The following is a 16893-nucleotide window of genomic DNA, read 5'->3' as shown; positions in this document are numbered from 1 at the left end:
CCAGGGACCGCAATAGGCCACAGTTAAGCTTTGCTCTGTAGAGATTTTGACTGGGCTTTTGGTCCACACTAATATGATCCGAAGTGAAATCCCTGCTTACATCACTTTCATCCTGTTGCTTTTTGGCAACTCTTTTGCCAACATTTAAACACAACAGCTTCAAAAGTAGCTTTTGAAAATAAGTTTTTTACTTTAACTCTTAACCAGTGCCGCTGCTCCCACCACGCGCACCATGCACTGTGCGTAGGGCACAAAGTGCTGAGGGGGCACCAAAAATTGCCTAATGAAAAGAATTATAATGCCGATATTATTTCATTAGCCTATAGAAATATTATTAGGAACTTTTTAGCCATGTATATGTAACAAAAAAGGGTAAAGATAATTGAATTGCTCTAGTCTAAAAAGTATGTCCCCCTCACCTTGGATGGTCTGCGCCAGTTGATCGTGCGGGCACCTGGCGAAGTTTGACAGACAATAGGGAACTTTTATGGAAATGGCCCCGAAAAGACAGTAGGAGTCAGGATCTGAGAAAAAAAAGAAGAAGAAACTGCGAGATGATGCCTGTGGATCACTTGCAGGTAAGTCCATGTTTAATCATTTTTTAGTGTTTTTAAGTTTTATACTGTGATGCTGCTATTGTGTTATTGGTATTGAGTTATATGTTTAGTAAAAAGTTAAACTGGCAAAAACAATTTGGGGGTCCGTGTGGGGGGCATGTTCTGAGTAATGTACTTAACAATCATGTCACTCTCACTTTGAATATGAACAAGTAATTAAATAACAGCTCAAATAAAATAACATAAAAAACAAATTTGTCTAATGTGATAATAATAATTGGATCTATGCTGTGATAGACTTGTCAAAAACTCAATAAATCTTGGTAGTTCTATTTTAAACATGTTTCCAACTTGTCTATGCTTCCAAACACACTCTGGGGCCTGTAACAAACCAGTTGGTGTTTAAAAAGCCCACTTTGGAGTTAGGGATATATTAATATATATAAAAGCCCCATTTGTCCCCAACAAAATGGTAATCAACTAGGCTTTACGTTTAACTGTTGAAATTTATTCAATCACATCATATTTTAAAACATTAAAGCATTAAACACTTTCAACAAATGCGCAAATGTATTATCACTTGCATGAAAAGGTTAAAATATGGATATGTATTGCATCGATAACTCTTAAAAGACCTTTATTAACCCCTTGAAGCCGTGTAGATTACTTCTGTGAAGGATGGATGCACTTTTTGGCCTTCAAAGTCAGAAGTTGTTCCCTGTTTTCTACTATTATAAACTTGGAAAAGCAAGGACATTTACTAAAATAACTCCAAATGTGTTCGTCTGAAAGATGATGTGTTTCTCGGATTGGATGAGGGTGAGTAAATCATCGGGAAATTTTGATATTTCGCTGGAGTATCGATTTAAAGTGGTCAAGCTGGCCTTTGAAACATAGTTCAGCTAGGACAAGCTAGCAAACTAATTTGTCTAGTTGGAAACCAGCTTAAATTCCACAAATTTACTGACCACCAGTACCACTATACTTATTATAATAAATATTCAGTGATTTGATCTGATCATTACAACAACAAAAATGACAACACACAAATAAACAGGAATGTAATGAATGGGAGCTGTGTTCTTCTGCATGACCCTAAATAAGACAGAATGAGCTATCATAGATGGTTTTCTAATGAGCTGGATATCTGTATGCTTTTTCATGTGTATCAAGGCACTAGTGGAACAACCTTGAGAAGATTGCTAGCATCAGAGGCGTGGAAATAACAAGCGTGGCACTCGCTAGTGTGGTATTTAAAGGCCAAGAATGAAGCCTGGCATGCACCACGCTCCAATCAGATCGCTGCCTTTTTGGGAAATGCTGTTCCACTCAAATGCCTTTTGAAACCTCTCATTTCAAAGACAAATATGCTTGCCCTCTCCTCTGAACCCAATGTAATAAGATGTAAACAACCAAAACAAGAGCACAGCAGCTCAAGAGATAAAACATTCTTGGAGAGATTGCCGTGGAGATGAAATAACACCTTATTACATTGTGAGTAAAAAATTGAATTTCTGCATGAGACAAAGCATTTCATAACAATACAAAATGATGGCTGGCTAATTTTATGTTGGTGCGTCTTGTTTTACACTTTTGTGTCATTTGTTTTTTGACTTTTACAATTAACAATTAATACAGCGACACACAGTGACACTTGTGGTTGGCACACATAACATTGCTCCTACACTCTCAGAAAAAGGCACAAAAGGCTGTCACTGGGACCCAATAAAATAATCTGACCAGATTTTTTAAATGACAAACGGGGACATAGTTCAATGGTCAAAATATCACTGAAATCTGATTTGTTATTGTTTATTAATTAAAAGACATGCAAAAAAACCTTTTTGAATTTGTTAAACTTTTTATTGTTGTGGGTTTTTAACACTAAAAATGTTAGGTACAGTTACCTGTGAGGTTCCAATGTGAAGTAGATACCTTTGAGATACAAATGTGTCATAGATATATACAATAGATGTCGCCTTGGGGTTCTAATGCTGCATTCCAGAGCCCATCCAAACCAGTGGGATGTAGGACTTATCCAACCTCCAACTAGGAAAAGTGCACTGGAATGCCTGTCGAAGTGGAACCTCCTACCGGCGAACTCGGGGGAGTTCGACCTACCTCGACTTCAGCAAAATAAGTCGGAGGACAATGGCGGCGCCCATAGAGTCTTGCGTCGTGAGAGGAAAACTTCAAGGCATAGACTCTAAATTGTACTTCTCTGCTTGTAGGGTTGTTTTAGACACTGCAATTTTAATGCAGCTTGTTTTTTATATTATGGCGTGAAATTATGTCGTTATTATCTGTTAGCATGAAGATATGGTCAAATTATACCAAGTTACTTAAGCGACATGCAGCGCTTTTATATAATGGCTCCAGAACACTTTGTAAAGATGTTTAACTTGATGTTTTACTATAGTGTGAACTGCACAGTTCGGACCGATGTTTAAAAGTCATGTAGTCTGTACGAGCCTTAAGAAGACCAGTCGGTCGTTAGGGTGGCCATTCGTGCCAGTTCCGCCGGACACGTCCCGAACATGTTTTCGGGTTCGTTCTCCGGAAGTCGCATTGGTCGACCGCATACGTCATCAAGGTTTAATATTTCGGGTTTAATTTAAAAAAAGCAACCGTTACATTTCAAGGTAAGAATGAAACTAGAATGATTGTATGTCTTAAAATAAATAAATATTAATTTTCTAATGTATTTTAACTGAAATGTGAGAACCTCAATGACGTATGCGGTCGAGCAACGCGACTTCCGAAGAACGAACCCGAAAACATGTTCGGGACGTGTCCGGCGGAACTGGCACGAATGGCCACCCTATCGGTCGTCCATGTTTTCTGTTTACGTTCCACTTCAAATGCCTGGAACGCTTTGAAGTAGGAGCTAGGACACTTCAGGAAGGATAAGTCCCACGTCCCACTGGTTTGGATGGGCTCTGGAACGCAGCATAAGCATGCATCAAAACCTCCGCCATCTTGGAACAGGGGTCTTGTCATAGGAAGTAGCTAGTTAATGCTACTATCTCAACCTGTACTTCAAAATCATGGACAATCCCGGACTTTTGCGCTGCGTATGGATGTTAGGCCTACTAGCACTATGCATTACATTTAGAAAAAGTAGATTTTCTTAATATCAAAACTTTAAATTTTCTCTGCTTAATACATGTCTGACCATTGGAACGAAAAAAAAAAAAAACCCTAGAAAATCGCATTCATGACAATGCATTGTGATTTTATTTCAGTTACTCCTTTGCCAACAATGACGCTGATGCAGGGCTCCCCTGTTTCAAGTTGGCGGCTCCATTTTATGAATTTGTTACAATGAACTGCCGTAGCCAAGGCGGCATCGAGGCTCCGTCCGAAAACTCTATATTCCAAGGCAGGAAGGCATCAAGGCATGTCCGAATTCAATGTTAGGTTTACTTCCTGTCTCCTGAGATACCTATGCGTGGGCGTACAATAAGAAGGTGATTGGTCGAGCCTGGTCGAGTTCGAAAAAATAAAATGGCGGCCAAGGAAGCGCCTGGAGCACAAATTTAGTGTAAATAAAGGTAGATGTTCACTTTTTACATCTTTTGATTGCATTTCTAGCAAGAAATTAGTATTGTAGTTTTCAAATATGTGATTAGTTATCACAAAGGCGCTCTCTGTTTATATTTCAAACACGCTGCCTTTGAAGTGTGTCCGAAAGTCTTTCTCTGAGCTGCCTTCATGCCTCCGAAGTCATTTCCTCAAGAGGCAGCGAGGCAACGAGTCACTGCCTTGAGTTTTCGGACGCAGCCCTAGAGTACATATCTATGCAAATGTGTACTTAAAAAGGTTACTCTTGGAAACATGTTGTTCAACCCGGAAACCGTAGCAAATGGTTGCGCACTTGAACGTGCCCCAGGATTTCTTATTTTATTTAATTTTTTTATTTATTTACTTTATTATTTTTGTTTAAAAATTATATATAATATAATTATAAATTATATATTAGTTTATCATATTGAAATTGAACTTTATTTTTATAGTTTTTTTTGCACACCGGTTTGAACTTGAACGTGCCCCAGTATTCTTTATTTTATTTTATCTTAATTAATTAATTTTTTTTTTTTTGTTTAACGAATAATATATAATATAATTCTAAATTATATATTAGTTGATCAAATTGAAATGTATTCTTATAGTCTTTTTTTAAATAATGTCAATGGAAATAGCAAAAAATCTGGAGCCAAACACAATCAAAATATATTCTATGATAATATAGTAAAAGAATTACGTTTTTAATAAATTTAATAAAGAAGCATATACCGTGGATGCAGCTTCTATTTTCATATGTTTTTACTAGCCTACATATTTTGCTTTAAAATCTCGGAAGTGACAATTGTTGTTATGTTGTCAGTGTCACGTGAGTTCTAAACTACTTCACGCGGTCATAGCACGCGGTGCAGAACCGACCGGCCGATAACATCAAAGTATCGCGAGAGCGATTCGAAAGGTATTTTGATATCAACCGCCTGTCGGTGATCGCAATGATCCAAAATGCGGCTGTAAATTTTTATTAGCTTGAATTGTAACCGTAAATCTTCATTTTTGTTTATTCACTAACACACTCTCAGCACCACCACATTTACACTCAAGAAGTTTATGGTAAGGTGCAGTATATGGCATAGCTAAAAAATGTATTACCTGGTGTGGGAAAATACAACTTCAAAGTGAACTCTCACAAGTTTAACTTGGACTGGGCTACTTATGTGTGATCTCTTTGAAGACGAGAAAAACCTGTTAAAGAAGTCACGACTTTAAAAAGAAGATCTTTCATTTCAGCTGTGATGGCCTTCACATCTCTGAGACTCTGAACAGCAGAGGTGAGAATCTTGACCTGAAATCAAAGGAAAAATGTACATAACCTCACAACACCCTGATGTCATTCAAATCAATCGAAGTCTGGCTACATTATGTTTATTATGTCTGGAGTCTGGTACATTATGTTCATTAAGCACATGGAACAATTTACCATTATGTTGTTGTGCCCATTGCTGTATTACACTGAAAATTATGTAAACAATAGCTGTGTGCTACTGTGGGATGCCATAAGCTGTATACGCCATTAACTCAAATCAATGTTGATTTTATAATGTTAAGTCTGTTCTGCAGTTCTTAAAGACATAATACATTTGCTGAAAGACTATTGGGCTCTGAGATGAGGTATTATGATGCCTATCACCTAACATGTCTTCTTTCAACGACCTCCTTAGTTAATTATGCTTATGCAATATTTCAGGAACCAATTATTCTCTCAGCCTGGTGAAAGAATACGCTCACCGCAGCAATTCAGGTACTTCCATTTTTCTGAGACATTATGTACAGCACTTAGGTCACAAAGAGTCAGTCTATTCACGATTTATAATTCCATGACATTAGCATTTCTACCCTTGAAATATGATTTCATTCTCAACTCCCCTCATTTGAATACAATGAACAGCAGGCTTTTAAAGTGTAATGGATTATGAATAAAACAGAAAAATGCAGGAATTTGATTATCAGATGTTCATTAAGAAGTGATAGATTTATATAAGCAGTGCAATGCAAAAAGAGCTGTAAACAGAGATCAAAAGAACCCAGCCTATTAAATAAACCACACTGCTATATTTCTTAAGCTCGTTCCTAATGATATTAATATCAATATGGCATTATGTTTCCAAGGGTTCATATTGTAATCCTTGATGTAACATGCACTAACTGGGATGTTATGGCATGCTGTTTGATGTGAGTCTTCTACCCAACAGATGCATTAGTTATTTTCATATACATAATTCTAACATAACATATGTGCAAGTTGGGTGTTGTGCTTTGCAACACAAGATTAATAACATTACTCAACTCATTCTCCACTGCTTGTGCTACACATGGAAGGATCTGATTCTGGAACTTATTTATTGACCTATTTTCTGACCTGACACTGTCTTTTGTTATATCTCTAATCATTGTATTAATCATCCATGGATATGTAATACAGTTTTTGAAAGTACAAAATAGCTTTATTACAAAACATATAATGTGTGATGTTTGTATGGCATAGGCTTGCTTGCTTTATTTTGCTTGTTTATGTTGTGCAAAGCAAATGTTTATTTCCATCCTCAAGTTATTACAGAAAACACCTGCTTGGCGACAGAGGAACATCACAGAATTAGACGTGCTGTTTATCCCCACTTCTGTTTTTTGATAGGGGAGAACCTGAAGAAGTGGAAGTAGCTGTCCCCGTCTCGCTTTGCACAGATGGTGTTTCTCCCATACTCTGCTGAGATGAGATTTTGCCTCTTAAACAGGTGGGTAAATATCACAAAAAAAATCAAAGCATCAACTTTTGTTCCAGTTTTGCAAATGCATTAGGTGCAGTATTGGAAAGGTGCAATATTTCAATTCAGTATCACGAAATTACGTACCTACCTATAGTCTCGTAAATTTGTGAGTCTTAAGCATGACATTAACACGGTTTTCTGCCACATATCACACATTTCTGTTTACACATCACTGTCACGTATTTGTAACTTAACTGTTTTGTCCTATTTTCTTACCATTGTCGCTTCGGTTTAGGGTTAGATTTACATAAAATGACATCCTTACCCGAACCCAACTCTAACCCTAATGCCAAAAAATCATAAAATATAAGAAATAAAAGATGAAAAAAAGTATAAACCAATACTTAAAGTGACATCCTAATGCAAACACCAAATCTAACCCAAAGCGTTAATGGTTTGAAAATAGGACAAAACAGTTGAGTAACAAATACGTGACAGTGAAACGTAAACAGAAATGTGTGACATGTTTACGCAAAAAGGCGGAAAACCGTGTCAGTGTCACGCTTAAGACACACAAATTTACGTGACTATAGGTATATAATTTCGTGATACAGGGTTGAATATTTATACATAAAGCAATTACACAGTCAAAACTTAACTTAAAAATGCATAAGATGAACATGATCAGATATGTGCATTGTATTTTGTACTCTAGCACAGTGAGTATAGGAGAGATTGGGGCTAGATTGGGGACCAGTGGCGGCCGGTGACTTCTTTTTTGAGGGCGCACGTTGTGAAGCTTGTCACAACATGTATGTAGCCCGTCATGTGTGGCGGGTCATGTAAATTTATGTGCATCATGCGTCGAGCCTTACTAGCCTGCTGCAGATGCTTTGAAGAGACGCTCACGTTTGCCAGATACTCGTTTAATCTCCTGTGTAATCAGATTTTAGTGTTAAGTGAGTGTTTTGCGAGTATTTTGCGAATGTGAGCGTGTTTTTTATCATAAACCCCCTTCGACGTGTGTGCAGCAGCTACGTATTTTGACAAGATGCATAATGCACATGATTCACATGACACAATGAACACATATTTTGAAATGAAGAGCAACACATGCATGACACTCCGAACACATATTTTGAATTTGTGCGTTTTGGAAGAGAAGTCACCGGCCGCCACTGGTTACCACACTTTTTACTCCAGTGAATATTTCTTAGGGTAGGTTTATTTTTATTCACTTTATAGCGCATGCCTTCATAATTTAATAACAAAGACATTACCACATTACCACCAGGTAAAAAGGTAGTTATTGAACATGCATTGTGAGGACTTGTTCAAGTTTCATTCTCATCTAGAATAAGAACCTGTTATTAGCTTAATAGCAAATGTATTAGCTATTTATTAAATTGTTTTAATAGTATAATCACTAAGACATCCTGAATGTCAAACCGTGTAATCATGCCAGTTTTTATCATCTCTTTAAAAACAGCTTATTACTGTATGAAAAAATACTGTAGTATATTTTTGTATTTACTACAGTAAATTGTTGTTATTATAGGACAATATAGTGTATAGTTATACACCTAATTAATATATACTATAGTTTTCTCTAATATTAACTGTACTGAATTGATCAACTACAGTAAATACTGTGTATACTTTAATATTTACAATGGTAAGGTTCAGAAATACTATAGCATCTATGCAATTTATCACAGTGTACTATAGTAAATACTAAAGTATAATACAGTATTTTATGCGTAAGAGCTCTCATCTGTTCTCTAGAAGGCGCTCAAAGCAATGGGCCCCTGTCCCGCGAGGGTTGCTCCACTGTTTCGCGGACTGTACCAATGTAAAAGGAGGGGGTTGTCTTATTTATATGGGCATGACTGTGGGACAAGCGAGCGCCGTATGTAGTAACTTCAGCACCTGGACAGCGACCTCCGCGGAACGCGCGGTAGATATTGATATACGCGCTGCACGCTTCTCCCGAGGCAACGACATGGCTTGAAATACTGCGTTAAAGTGAAGCGTGAAGTATTTTGTGGTTTGAAAGCGCTGACAGACATCACCACTGCCGAGAAGCGTTGTTTAGTGCGGAGTCTCCCTCATTCACAGGCTTCGCTCTTTGGAACTGCGCTTCCGGACGGCGCACGCTCGCTGGCTGTGGCAAGAGAAGGAAAAGTAACTGTCAAGACGCGCGCGTCTCCGCTTACATCCCAACGACGAGATTTACATGAAGATGCATTCACCCGCCGGCACCGGATTGAAGCTCTTGCTGTGGATTTTTAGCTACATCAGCATCTCTCGGGCAGCTTCTCCATCACTCCGTAAGTTGCTGGTGATACATTGCCGCGCGTTACGTAGCTCACTCAGTTGGTAAAGCGTTGCATTAGCAGCCCTTAAGTTCCGTCTCAGGTAAAATGTATAGCTTGAATGCAAATTCAGTCGCTTTGCATAAAAGCCAAATAAATGAAGTGCCACGATATCAGAGCTGTCACGCTGGTGTGGATAATGTACCCTACTCATGTGTCAGTTTAGGAACTTGAAATTATTTTAGTTTATGCTTTGTGTTTAATGCATCCCCTTTGTAATGCTTTAACACGATAACTGACAGGCAAGGACTGACAGCAATTTTAGCCCGCGTAACTTCGGTGGTTTAGGCTACATGAAATTTTAACCCAGACACAATCAAAAGGAAAGACGATTCCCAAAAAGCATTTATTCGAGCGTCTGTATGCATTATGTAAAACTCAAAACACGAATATGAAGATATATCACCAATAATTTGGAAATGAATGTCGACGATTTATGCTCTCAAACAGCTGCGAAGTTTAGTGGTCGCGCATGTATGGATTATTTGTTAAGAGATAGAGCTGGAACGGAGCCGCTGGCTTTTCTGCAAACTGCGCTTAGTAATGAAGATTCAGCCCGCCGTATGTTTAGCTCTTAAACAGGTGGCTGTTTGTCTTATGGTGAAATGTTTTATGGCATGCTGATACACAGAGCGGTTTGTTTTTGCGGAGGAGATCTGTTTAGGATAACTCTGTCCGTGGTAGTGTGGCGCCAACTTAAGGGCTAATTTACAATACATTTTATATTGACGTTTATTAATAAACTGTTTGTTTTATTAATAAATTGTTTGTTTATTAATAAACATGATTGTGACCTTTTCAAAATTTTGATTATATTGCTACGGACCTTAATATGAAGCCATGCGCATTAACACAATTTTAAAACGTATTCTCTTGTTTATTTAGGTTATTTGTTGGTCAGCAATTTAGTTTGTTATACTGTAACAATAAGGCTGTTAGAAAACATATTTTTATAGAAAAAAGAAGTTTAAAATGTTTTAGAAAACACTTCATATACCCCAGAGCACCAACTACTTTAATGTTACATAATTTAATTACTTGGCTAATTGCCTTGCAGAGAGTTAATATGGAAAAATCAATATAGAGTCAATGATAGATTGGCTCTTATAATTGGGAGGTACTGAGGGTCTTATAATATGAAATCCATGTTTGTACTGCATCAACACCCGAAGCATGACATTTAAAAAAAAATATGAATGACTAATATATTAATTGTATAAATGTTGTTGCATTCATGCAAGTGCAGTTAGTGAACCGAGTAGTTGCACTTGTCATACAGATTAAAGGTAGACAGGAATAAATAGGAGCCTGGAGTAGTCACTTGTTTAATGAGCCAAAATAAGAAACCGCTAGAACTAAAAGTGTAAAAAAATGCCAAACAACATTTAATCAACAGATTGTTTCCTTATAGACAGTGCTGTGTGACTGTATGAATGAGAGAATCTGAGTCGTTTAGATTGCTAAATTGTTAGGAGTCTAACAGATGGATGGAGCTTTAAGATAAAGTTGTGAATGTTAATTGTTAGCCAAGACCACTGGAGCATTTGATGTGACATCCATCTTCTTACAAGTTCTTCTGAGTCTGATTAGAATGAAAGCTTAATTCGTACGGGCTAGACACAGTTGCTGAAACAAAGATATACAGTATGTAAATCTTACATTTAAGTTGAAATGACTTTTATTTAAACATATAAATACATCTCAATGGCAGTTCAATACAGTGTTCACAAGGATGTAAAGAACAATCATTTATATCATAATAACACTGTCAGAAAAAATATAAAAAAATAGTTTCAAGCTATCTCCGGGGCAGTACCCTTTAAAAAGGTCCTAATACTATATATATATATATATATGTGTACCATTTGATGCATACATTTGGTGCCAATATGTATATTTGAGGTAGTAATGTGTACTCTTTGGTACCAATATGCACCTTTGAGATAGTAATATGAAATCTTTAGGTGCAGAAGTATGCATTTATAATTTTTTTCATGTCATCCACATGACCATCGACTCGAGGCTTGCCTTGAAATCTTGTGTTCTCCATAGCATGCATAGAGAGTTGAAGTGACAGCTCAATGACCTGGTCGAAAGCAATGTTATTTTAGTGGAATGTGAATGTGCCATTGTGGATTTTGCTCAGTCGAGACTCCCATTAGAGGCTGCCAAGGGATTAGAACGTGTTTCGAGATTGCATTAAAACATGAATGTGAACATATTTGGTTGTTTTTTCAGAAACAAGTCTAAAATCACACTAGCAGATGCATTTACCCTGCACTTTGCGGCAACACTTCTGTTCCAAAATTAAGCAGCAATTACTTAGAGCTAAAGTCTATTGTTATTCATAATCAACAAAATTGCTCTACTATTTGGGAGATCGAAACAAAGGATTTGCAAAAAGGCATAGCAATTAAGACGTGGACCACTACGCTGCAACGCAATACTAGGAAAACACTGAAATTAAAGCCACTCGTCTAGTTTAGTTCCTTAGTAGCACACCCCATGGAAAAACAAGACTGCTGTCTCAGGATGAAATGCTTGGTCACCTGAGTTCAAGCCAATTTGCTTGTCCTTACGAAACACATTGATGGAGCGAGTCTGTGTGCTAGACTGCTCGCTCAGTTAAATGTAATGCATCAGCCGGTCTGTAAATGCATCGTTAGTAATCACAAAAAAAAAAAGATGACCCATTTAGTGATAAGAGGTGTTTTTGTTTGGGTGTGTCATTCCAATACCACTTAAAAACAAATGATTGCAGATGTTGTTCTGTGCAGGTAGTTCCTGAAAGATTAATTCACTTAATTTCTGTAAGTAAATTGGGTATTAGGGGACCCACACAATGACTGAAACACAGCGCTGGGTTGTAATGACGACATTTGTCTTATAGCGAGGGTGCAGAGATTCTTCAAATCTTCCTAATCACGTCCCATTTTTTTTTTTTAAATATGATTGTTTAAAAGAAAGAGGATGTGTTTTCGAGCCAATCCGTTACAAGTTTTGTACACAGGGCCAGAAGGTCAAACTGACCTTTTAACGTTCTCAGTAGTATATGGTTTGTTTGGTTGCTATGTTTGCCTCAGAGTAAGCAAGGGCAGTATAATGAGACCTTTTGGATATTACAACAATCATGCTTTACAAAAGAATGATCAGAGAAGATGTTAGCATACGTGAGGCGGTTTACTGAACAGTCAAGGCAACGCTTAAATTAGCTTTCTTTGATTAATGTCCCCAGCGAAACGCCACCGTATGTCATGTCATCGGTTATCAACCACCCACTTTTCTCTCTGTATCTGCAGTTGCTGCTATCAGCTGAATTAAACTGCAGCTTTCATTTTGCGTTTGCATTGTACTATATCTGTAGCGTTCAATATCTGATAAATTGCCTGGTTTATGGGGACTGATGATAATAAGAGAATCTTTGGTGATAGATAAAATTATGTTTTTGGGTATTGGATGTAATATGGTGCATTCATGCTGACTTTTCCTTTGAGAATCCCGCTAACTGTTAATCACAGTATGTTTAAAGACTAAACATACTAATGAGTTATCATTTGGGTCAATAAAAAGCCGTTTTTGTGTAGACGAGGCAGGTCAAGGACCCTTTAAAGATAGAGAGAGATGGAGTGGTTTCATATTATGTACGTGTTAAAAGAAAATCTGAGTTATATTACGATGCATACAGTAAAATATGAATGTCTTCACATAGGCGTACATTACATACATTTATTCTTTAGCTTTGGTTGCAGTATATTAATATTATATTTATTTAACAGTTGCATTTTACAGACCCCCTTCAATCCCAATAGGGGGTATTTTAATATGCATATGTCAAGTTGAAAATATTTCCTTTACCCGACCCATGCTTTGTCTGATCGAACAAAAAGCAAAGACAAAAACTACTTCCCAGACTAAAATACCTTGAATGACACACACTCAGATCTTGCTGTGCTCTATTTTCCTCTTGTTCGCCGCCTGACTGTCTATTATATACACACGCATACAGTACTATTTTTCTCTCTGCCTCAAACCCACACATCTGCACCCGCACATATACATGCATTCAAACACACACACATACGTACACAATTTCTCTCTCGTTTCTCCAGGCAGGGGAGACGCTGTTATGACTATAGGCCCTAGACACAAAAGTGAGCTTTTCATCTAATAGCCCAGTGGCTGCTGTACTTTGAGTGCTCTTGCAGTGGTCTCTTAAAGCAGACCAGTAATAAAGAGAAAGCACTTCTCTACTCATGGCCATACCACTGTGTATACCAATACATCCACCACCAAAATTAAAAACAGTCCCATGAAGTCACTGTTTTATTTGCAACAAATACATTATTAATCCAGTGTCAATATTTCAGTGCGAGTAAGCTTTAATAATGTGTTGTTAGTTGGTTTTGTTTATGTATAAGCGCTATGAGTTTATCCTAGATTGATTTCTCCTGAATGTCTGGTGCTTGTTTTAAACACACCCTGTTGTGTTTGATTCACGTGGCATGTTTATTAAAAATGCATTATTAATCGGGTCTCACCCAACAACGTTTTAATAACCTAAGCAATAGATGTTCAAATAGTTGCAATTACATCATGGTCTGCATTATTTATTCATGATCTCATGCTACATTCCTTTGGTACGTTGTAAAAGTATTCCTTTAAAAATTAAAGTTTTCCCCGGAAAATAACTTTAAAGTTGTCATAAAACGGAAGTAGCAATTGTCCTATTTTACCCGTGGTGACGCAAATCCAAGTGAAACGGCTTCTGAAATGAAAAAACACACAAACCGTAGGGCTGGACTTGAATTCGTCCATTAATTGATTGGATCGTTTGAAGTTGGGTCATGTTGCTATTTGCTAATCGCTGAAATCTTTTTCTGGACCCCGCCCACCTGCCATACCATATGACCGAGGGGCAACCTTCCGATCGCTCTAATGAAGCCAATACGGAAGTGACCTAAACTGTAATTCATTGACTGGCCTCTTGAGGCTGGCTCGAAAAGGGAGTCAATTCCCATAGACTCCCGTGTTAAAAATGCCCAACTTTACAGTAGAAAATATGATGTTTACAGCCTGGTACAAAAAGTGCTTTTGGTCTATATAGCTAATTTTGCCCTTCATGACAACTGTGGGGGCGTGAATTTTTTTTGTAACTCATCTGTTTAAATTATATTAAGCCTTAAACTTCTGCATAATTAAGGGCGTGGCCGCTTGAGTGACGGTTGAACATCCACTGCTGTCTCTAGACTTGCGCTAGGCGGGCGTGGTTTCACCCCAGCTTCACACATGTCCCGCCTCTTTACCCATTTTCGGTTTTCTGCGAGTGATTCACGGTGACGCGCGGCCAAGATGGCGACGGCAGGCAATGCCTACTTTAAGCTTCAAAAACGATCTTCACAAGCCAATGGGTGACGTCACGGACACTACGTCCATATTTTTTACGGTCTATGCATATGACGTAAACAAGGATGTAAAGAGAGATTTGCATTTTTCATTAAAGATTATGCGGGCACATTAATTTTTAACTCTTTCACCGTCATTGACGAGATATCTCGTCAATCAAGAGAAAACGCTTCCCTGCCAATGACGAGATTTTCCGTCTTTCCGCAATACCGCTATTATCCGCTATTACCCTTCAACAACTTTTTTAACCCGGAAGTATTGCCCTATGGCAAGCTGCTGCATGTCTGTGTCTGTTTTAAAGATCGCTCTGAATGGGATCTCTATGAAAAGTCCGTCACAAAAATGGAATTATCTCTGCTTTTTGCTCAAAATGTGGTGTTTTTGCAGAAACCTACCCATATTTAAAAGCTGATTACAAAAGAACCACTGAAGGTAGGATGAAATGTTTTTTTTTTTGAAAGCAGAGGGTCTGTTCTTTCATTTGGTATATTGTATGTTTATTTATTTAAAGTAGAACATTTTCTGGAAGGCATTAAACTTTGGGGAAAATCATGAAAAACGCTGGCGCTGGCTGGCAACTTTTTTTAAAAACGCTGGCGGTGAAAGAGTTAAGGAATAATGATGTCATAGATAAGTCATTTGTAAAAAAAAATACCACAATATTCCAAAACAAATTACAGTTTTTCATTTTAATTTCATTGCAGCTTTAATTATGAGGTCACAAAGTTGTATGTCACAAATGTTTTTTTATCCTGGTTCGTGTGTAGATAAAACTATAAGTTTAATACAAGTACGAAAACCATTTAACACAAAAATGAGGAAAATATTAATTTTAATTAATATAAAGGCAATTGTAAACTTTTGCTAAGCATCATATGTATAGTGTAATTTAATTAGTAATTTTATGTGCATGTAAGGTGTAAATTTAAAAACCACCTAAACCGAGATCAAATCATGACCAAGACCAGGAAAGGCCGTGACCGAGACAAGACCAAGACTTTAAATGGTTGAGACCAAGTCAAGACCAAGACCAGTGCAAGTCACTGCATTAAAACACTTATGATAAAATGTGGAATATGCATATGATTAGGCACTTCTTGTCTGTGTGTGCGTGCATGTGTGTGTGTGTGCCATCATAGAAATTGATAAAATAATCAAAGACATTGCAGATATGTGGGAATTTATCTTTGTCTATAAGCAAATAAAAGTGAACAAACACTAAAGAGCTGAAATCAACTTAACCATTTATTCTGAACTGTCTTTCCACGGCTTGCCATCCACTTAACACAATTCAGGTGTTTTTAGTAATAAAATGTGAAAAATTGTCATTGGGAGAAACTTAAACAATGCTTAAAAATGCCAACATCATATGCCAAACCTGAATAAACTGCATTAAATTAATGATAAAAAATAAATCTGTGATGTGCCATCAGTCGTGGTCTTGACCGGTCTTGAAATAAATTTCCGAGTCCTCTTTGTCTTAGACCGAGACGAGACTGAGTTAAAAGCGGGCGATTCCAAGACGAGACCAAGACCTTTTGAGACCGGTCTCGAGAAACTACAACACTAATGACCAGTCAACAAAGGATTCATAAAGATTTCTAAATTACATACGAAAAAGGCTTTACATTGCAGATGCTGTCAATTCTTCAATATTGTTTAGTTTAGAGTCTATCCAAACTTGCAAAAATGTTTGCATGCACTTTATATATTCAAAATACTCTAAAATATTATTATATTATATTGGGTTGTTTTTAACCCAGGGCTGGGTAACTATAGGACAGACCACATTTCTGAGTTAAAATGACCCAAATAATGGGTTGTTTTAACCCAACTGCTGGGTTGTTTTAACATGGGATGATTAACAACAACCCAGCAGTTGGGTTAAACCAACCCATTTTTTGGGTCATTTTAACCCAGAAATGTGTTCTGTCCTATAGTTACCCAGCCCTGGGTTAAAACAACCCAATTTTTTTAAAGTGTAGAGACTGGTAACCCTTTTGAATACTGACACTAAAATCAACATTCATATGGAAACGTTTCAAATGGAAATAGCTGTTAGACAAAATAGATGGTTAAAGAAACAGAGACATTTATATTTAGGGACCCTTAGGCCACAAACAACTAGACTTTGAGAGCCAAAGAAATATCAACGTATTAAAATGTGAAGGGAATATTTGGGGCTGCCTTGAGCTTCTTTAAATATTCTTAACTCATGCTAGAAAATAAATAGTGTCCAATAAAGTGTATAAAAATTGACAGCTGTTTTAA

General features: G+C 37.3%; 1 protein-coding gene across 1 annotated transcript in view; it reads left to right on the top strand.

Moving 5' to 3' along the window:
• Positions 1-8765: 8765 nt before the first annotated feature.
• cntnap2a (contactin associated protein 2a) overlaps positions 8766-16893 on the top strand; it is a 431066-nt gene continuing 422938 nt past the window's right edge. The window contains exon 1 of the mRNA XM_065258074.1: positions 8766-9174. Within this exon, the coding sequence (XP_065114146.1) occupies positions 9081-9174 (94 nt within the window). The 5' untranslated portion in view covers positions 8766-9080. The remainder of the gene's footprint in view (positions 9175-16893) is intronic.

The sequence above is a fragment of the Paramisgurnus dabryanus genome, chromosome 22 (assembly GCF_030506205.2).
Source record: "Paramisgurnus dabryanus chromosome 22, PD_genome_1.1, whole genome shotgun sequence".
Classification (NCBI taxonomy): Eukaryota; Metazoa; Chordata; class Actinopteri; order Cypriniformes; family Cobitidae; genus Paramisgurnus; species Paramisgurnus dabryanus.
Note: the sequence above shows the minus strand (reverse complement) of the source record. Positions and strands in the feature narration are given on the sequence as shown.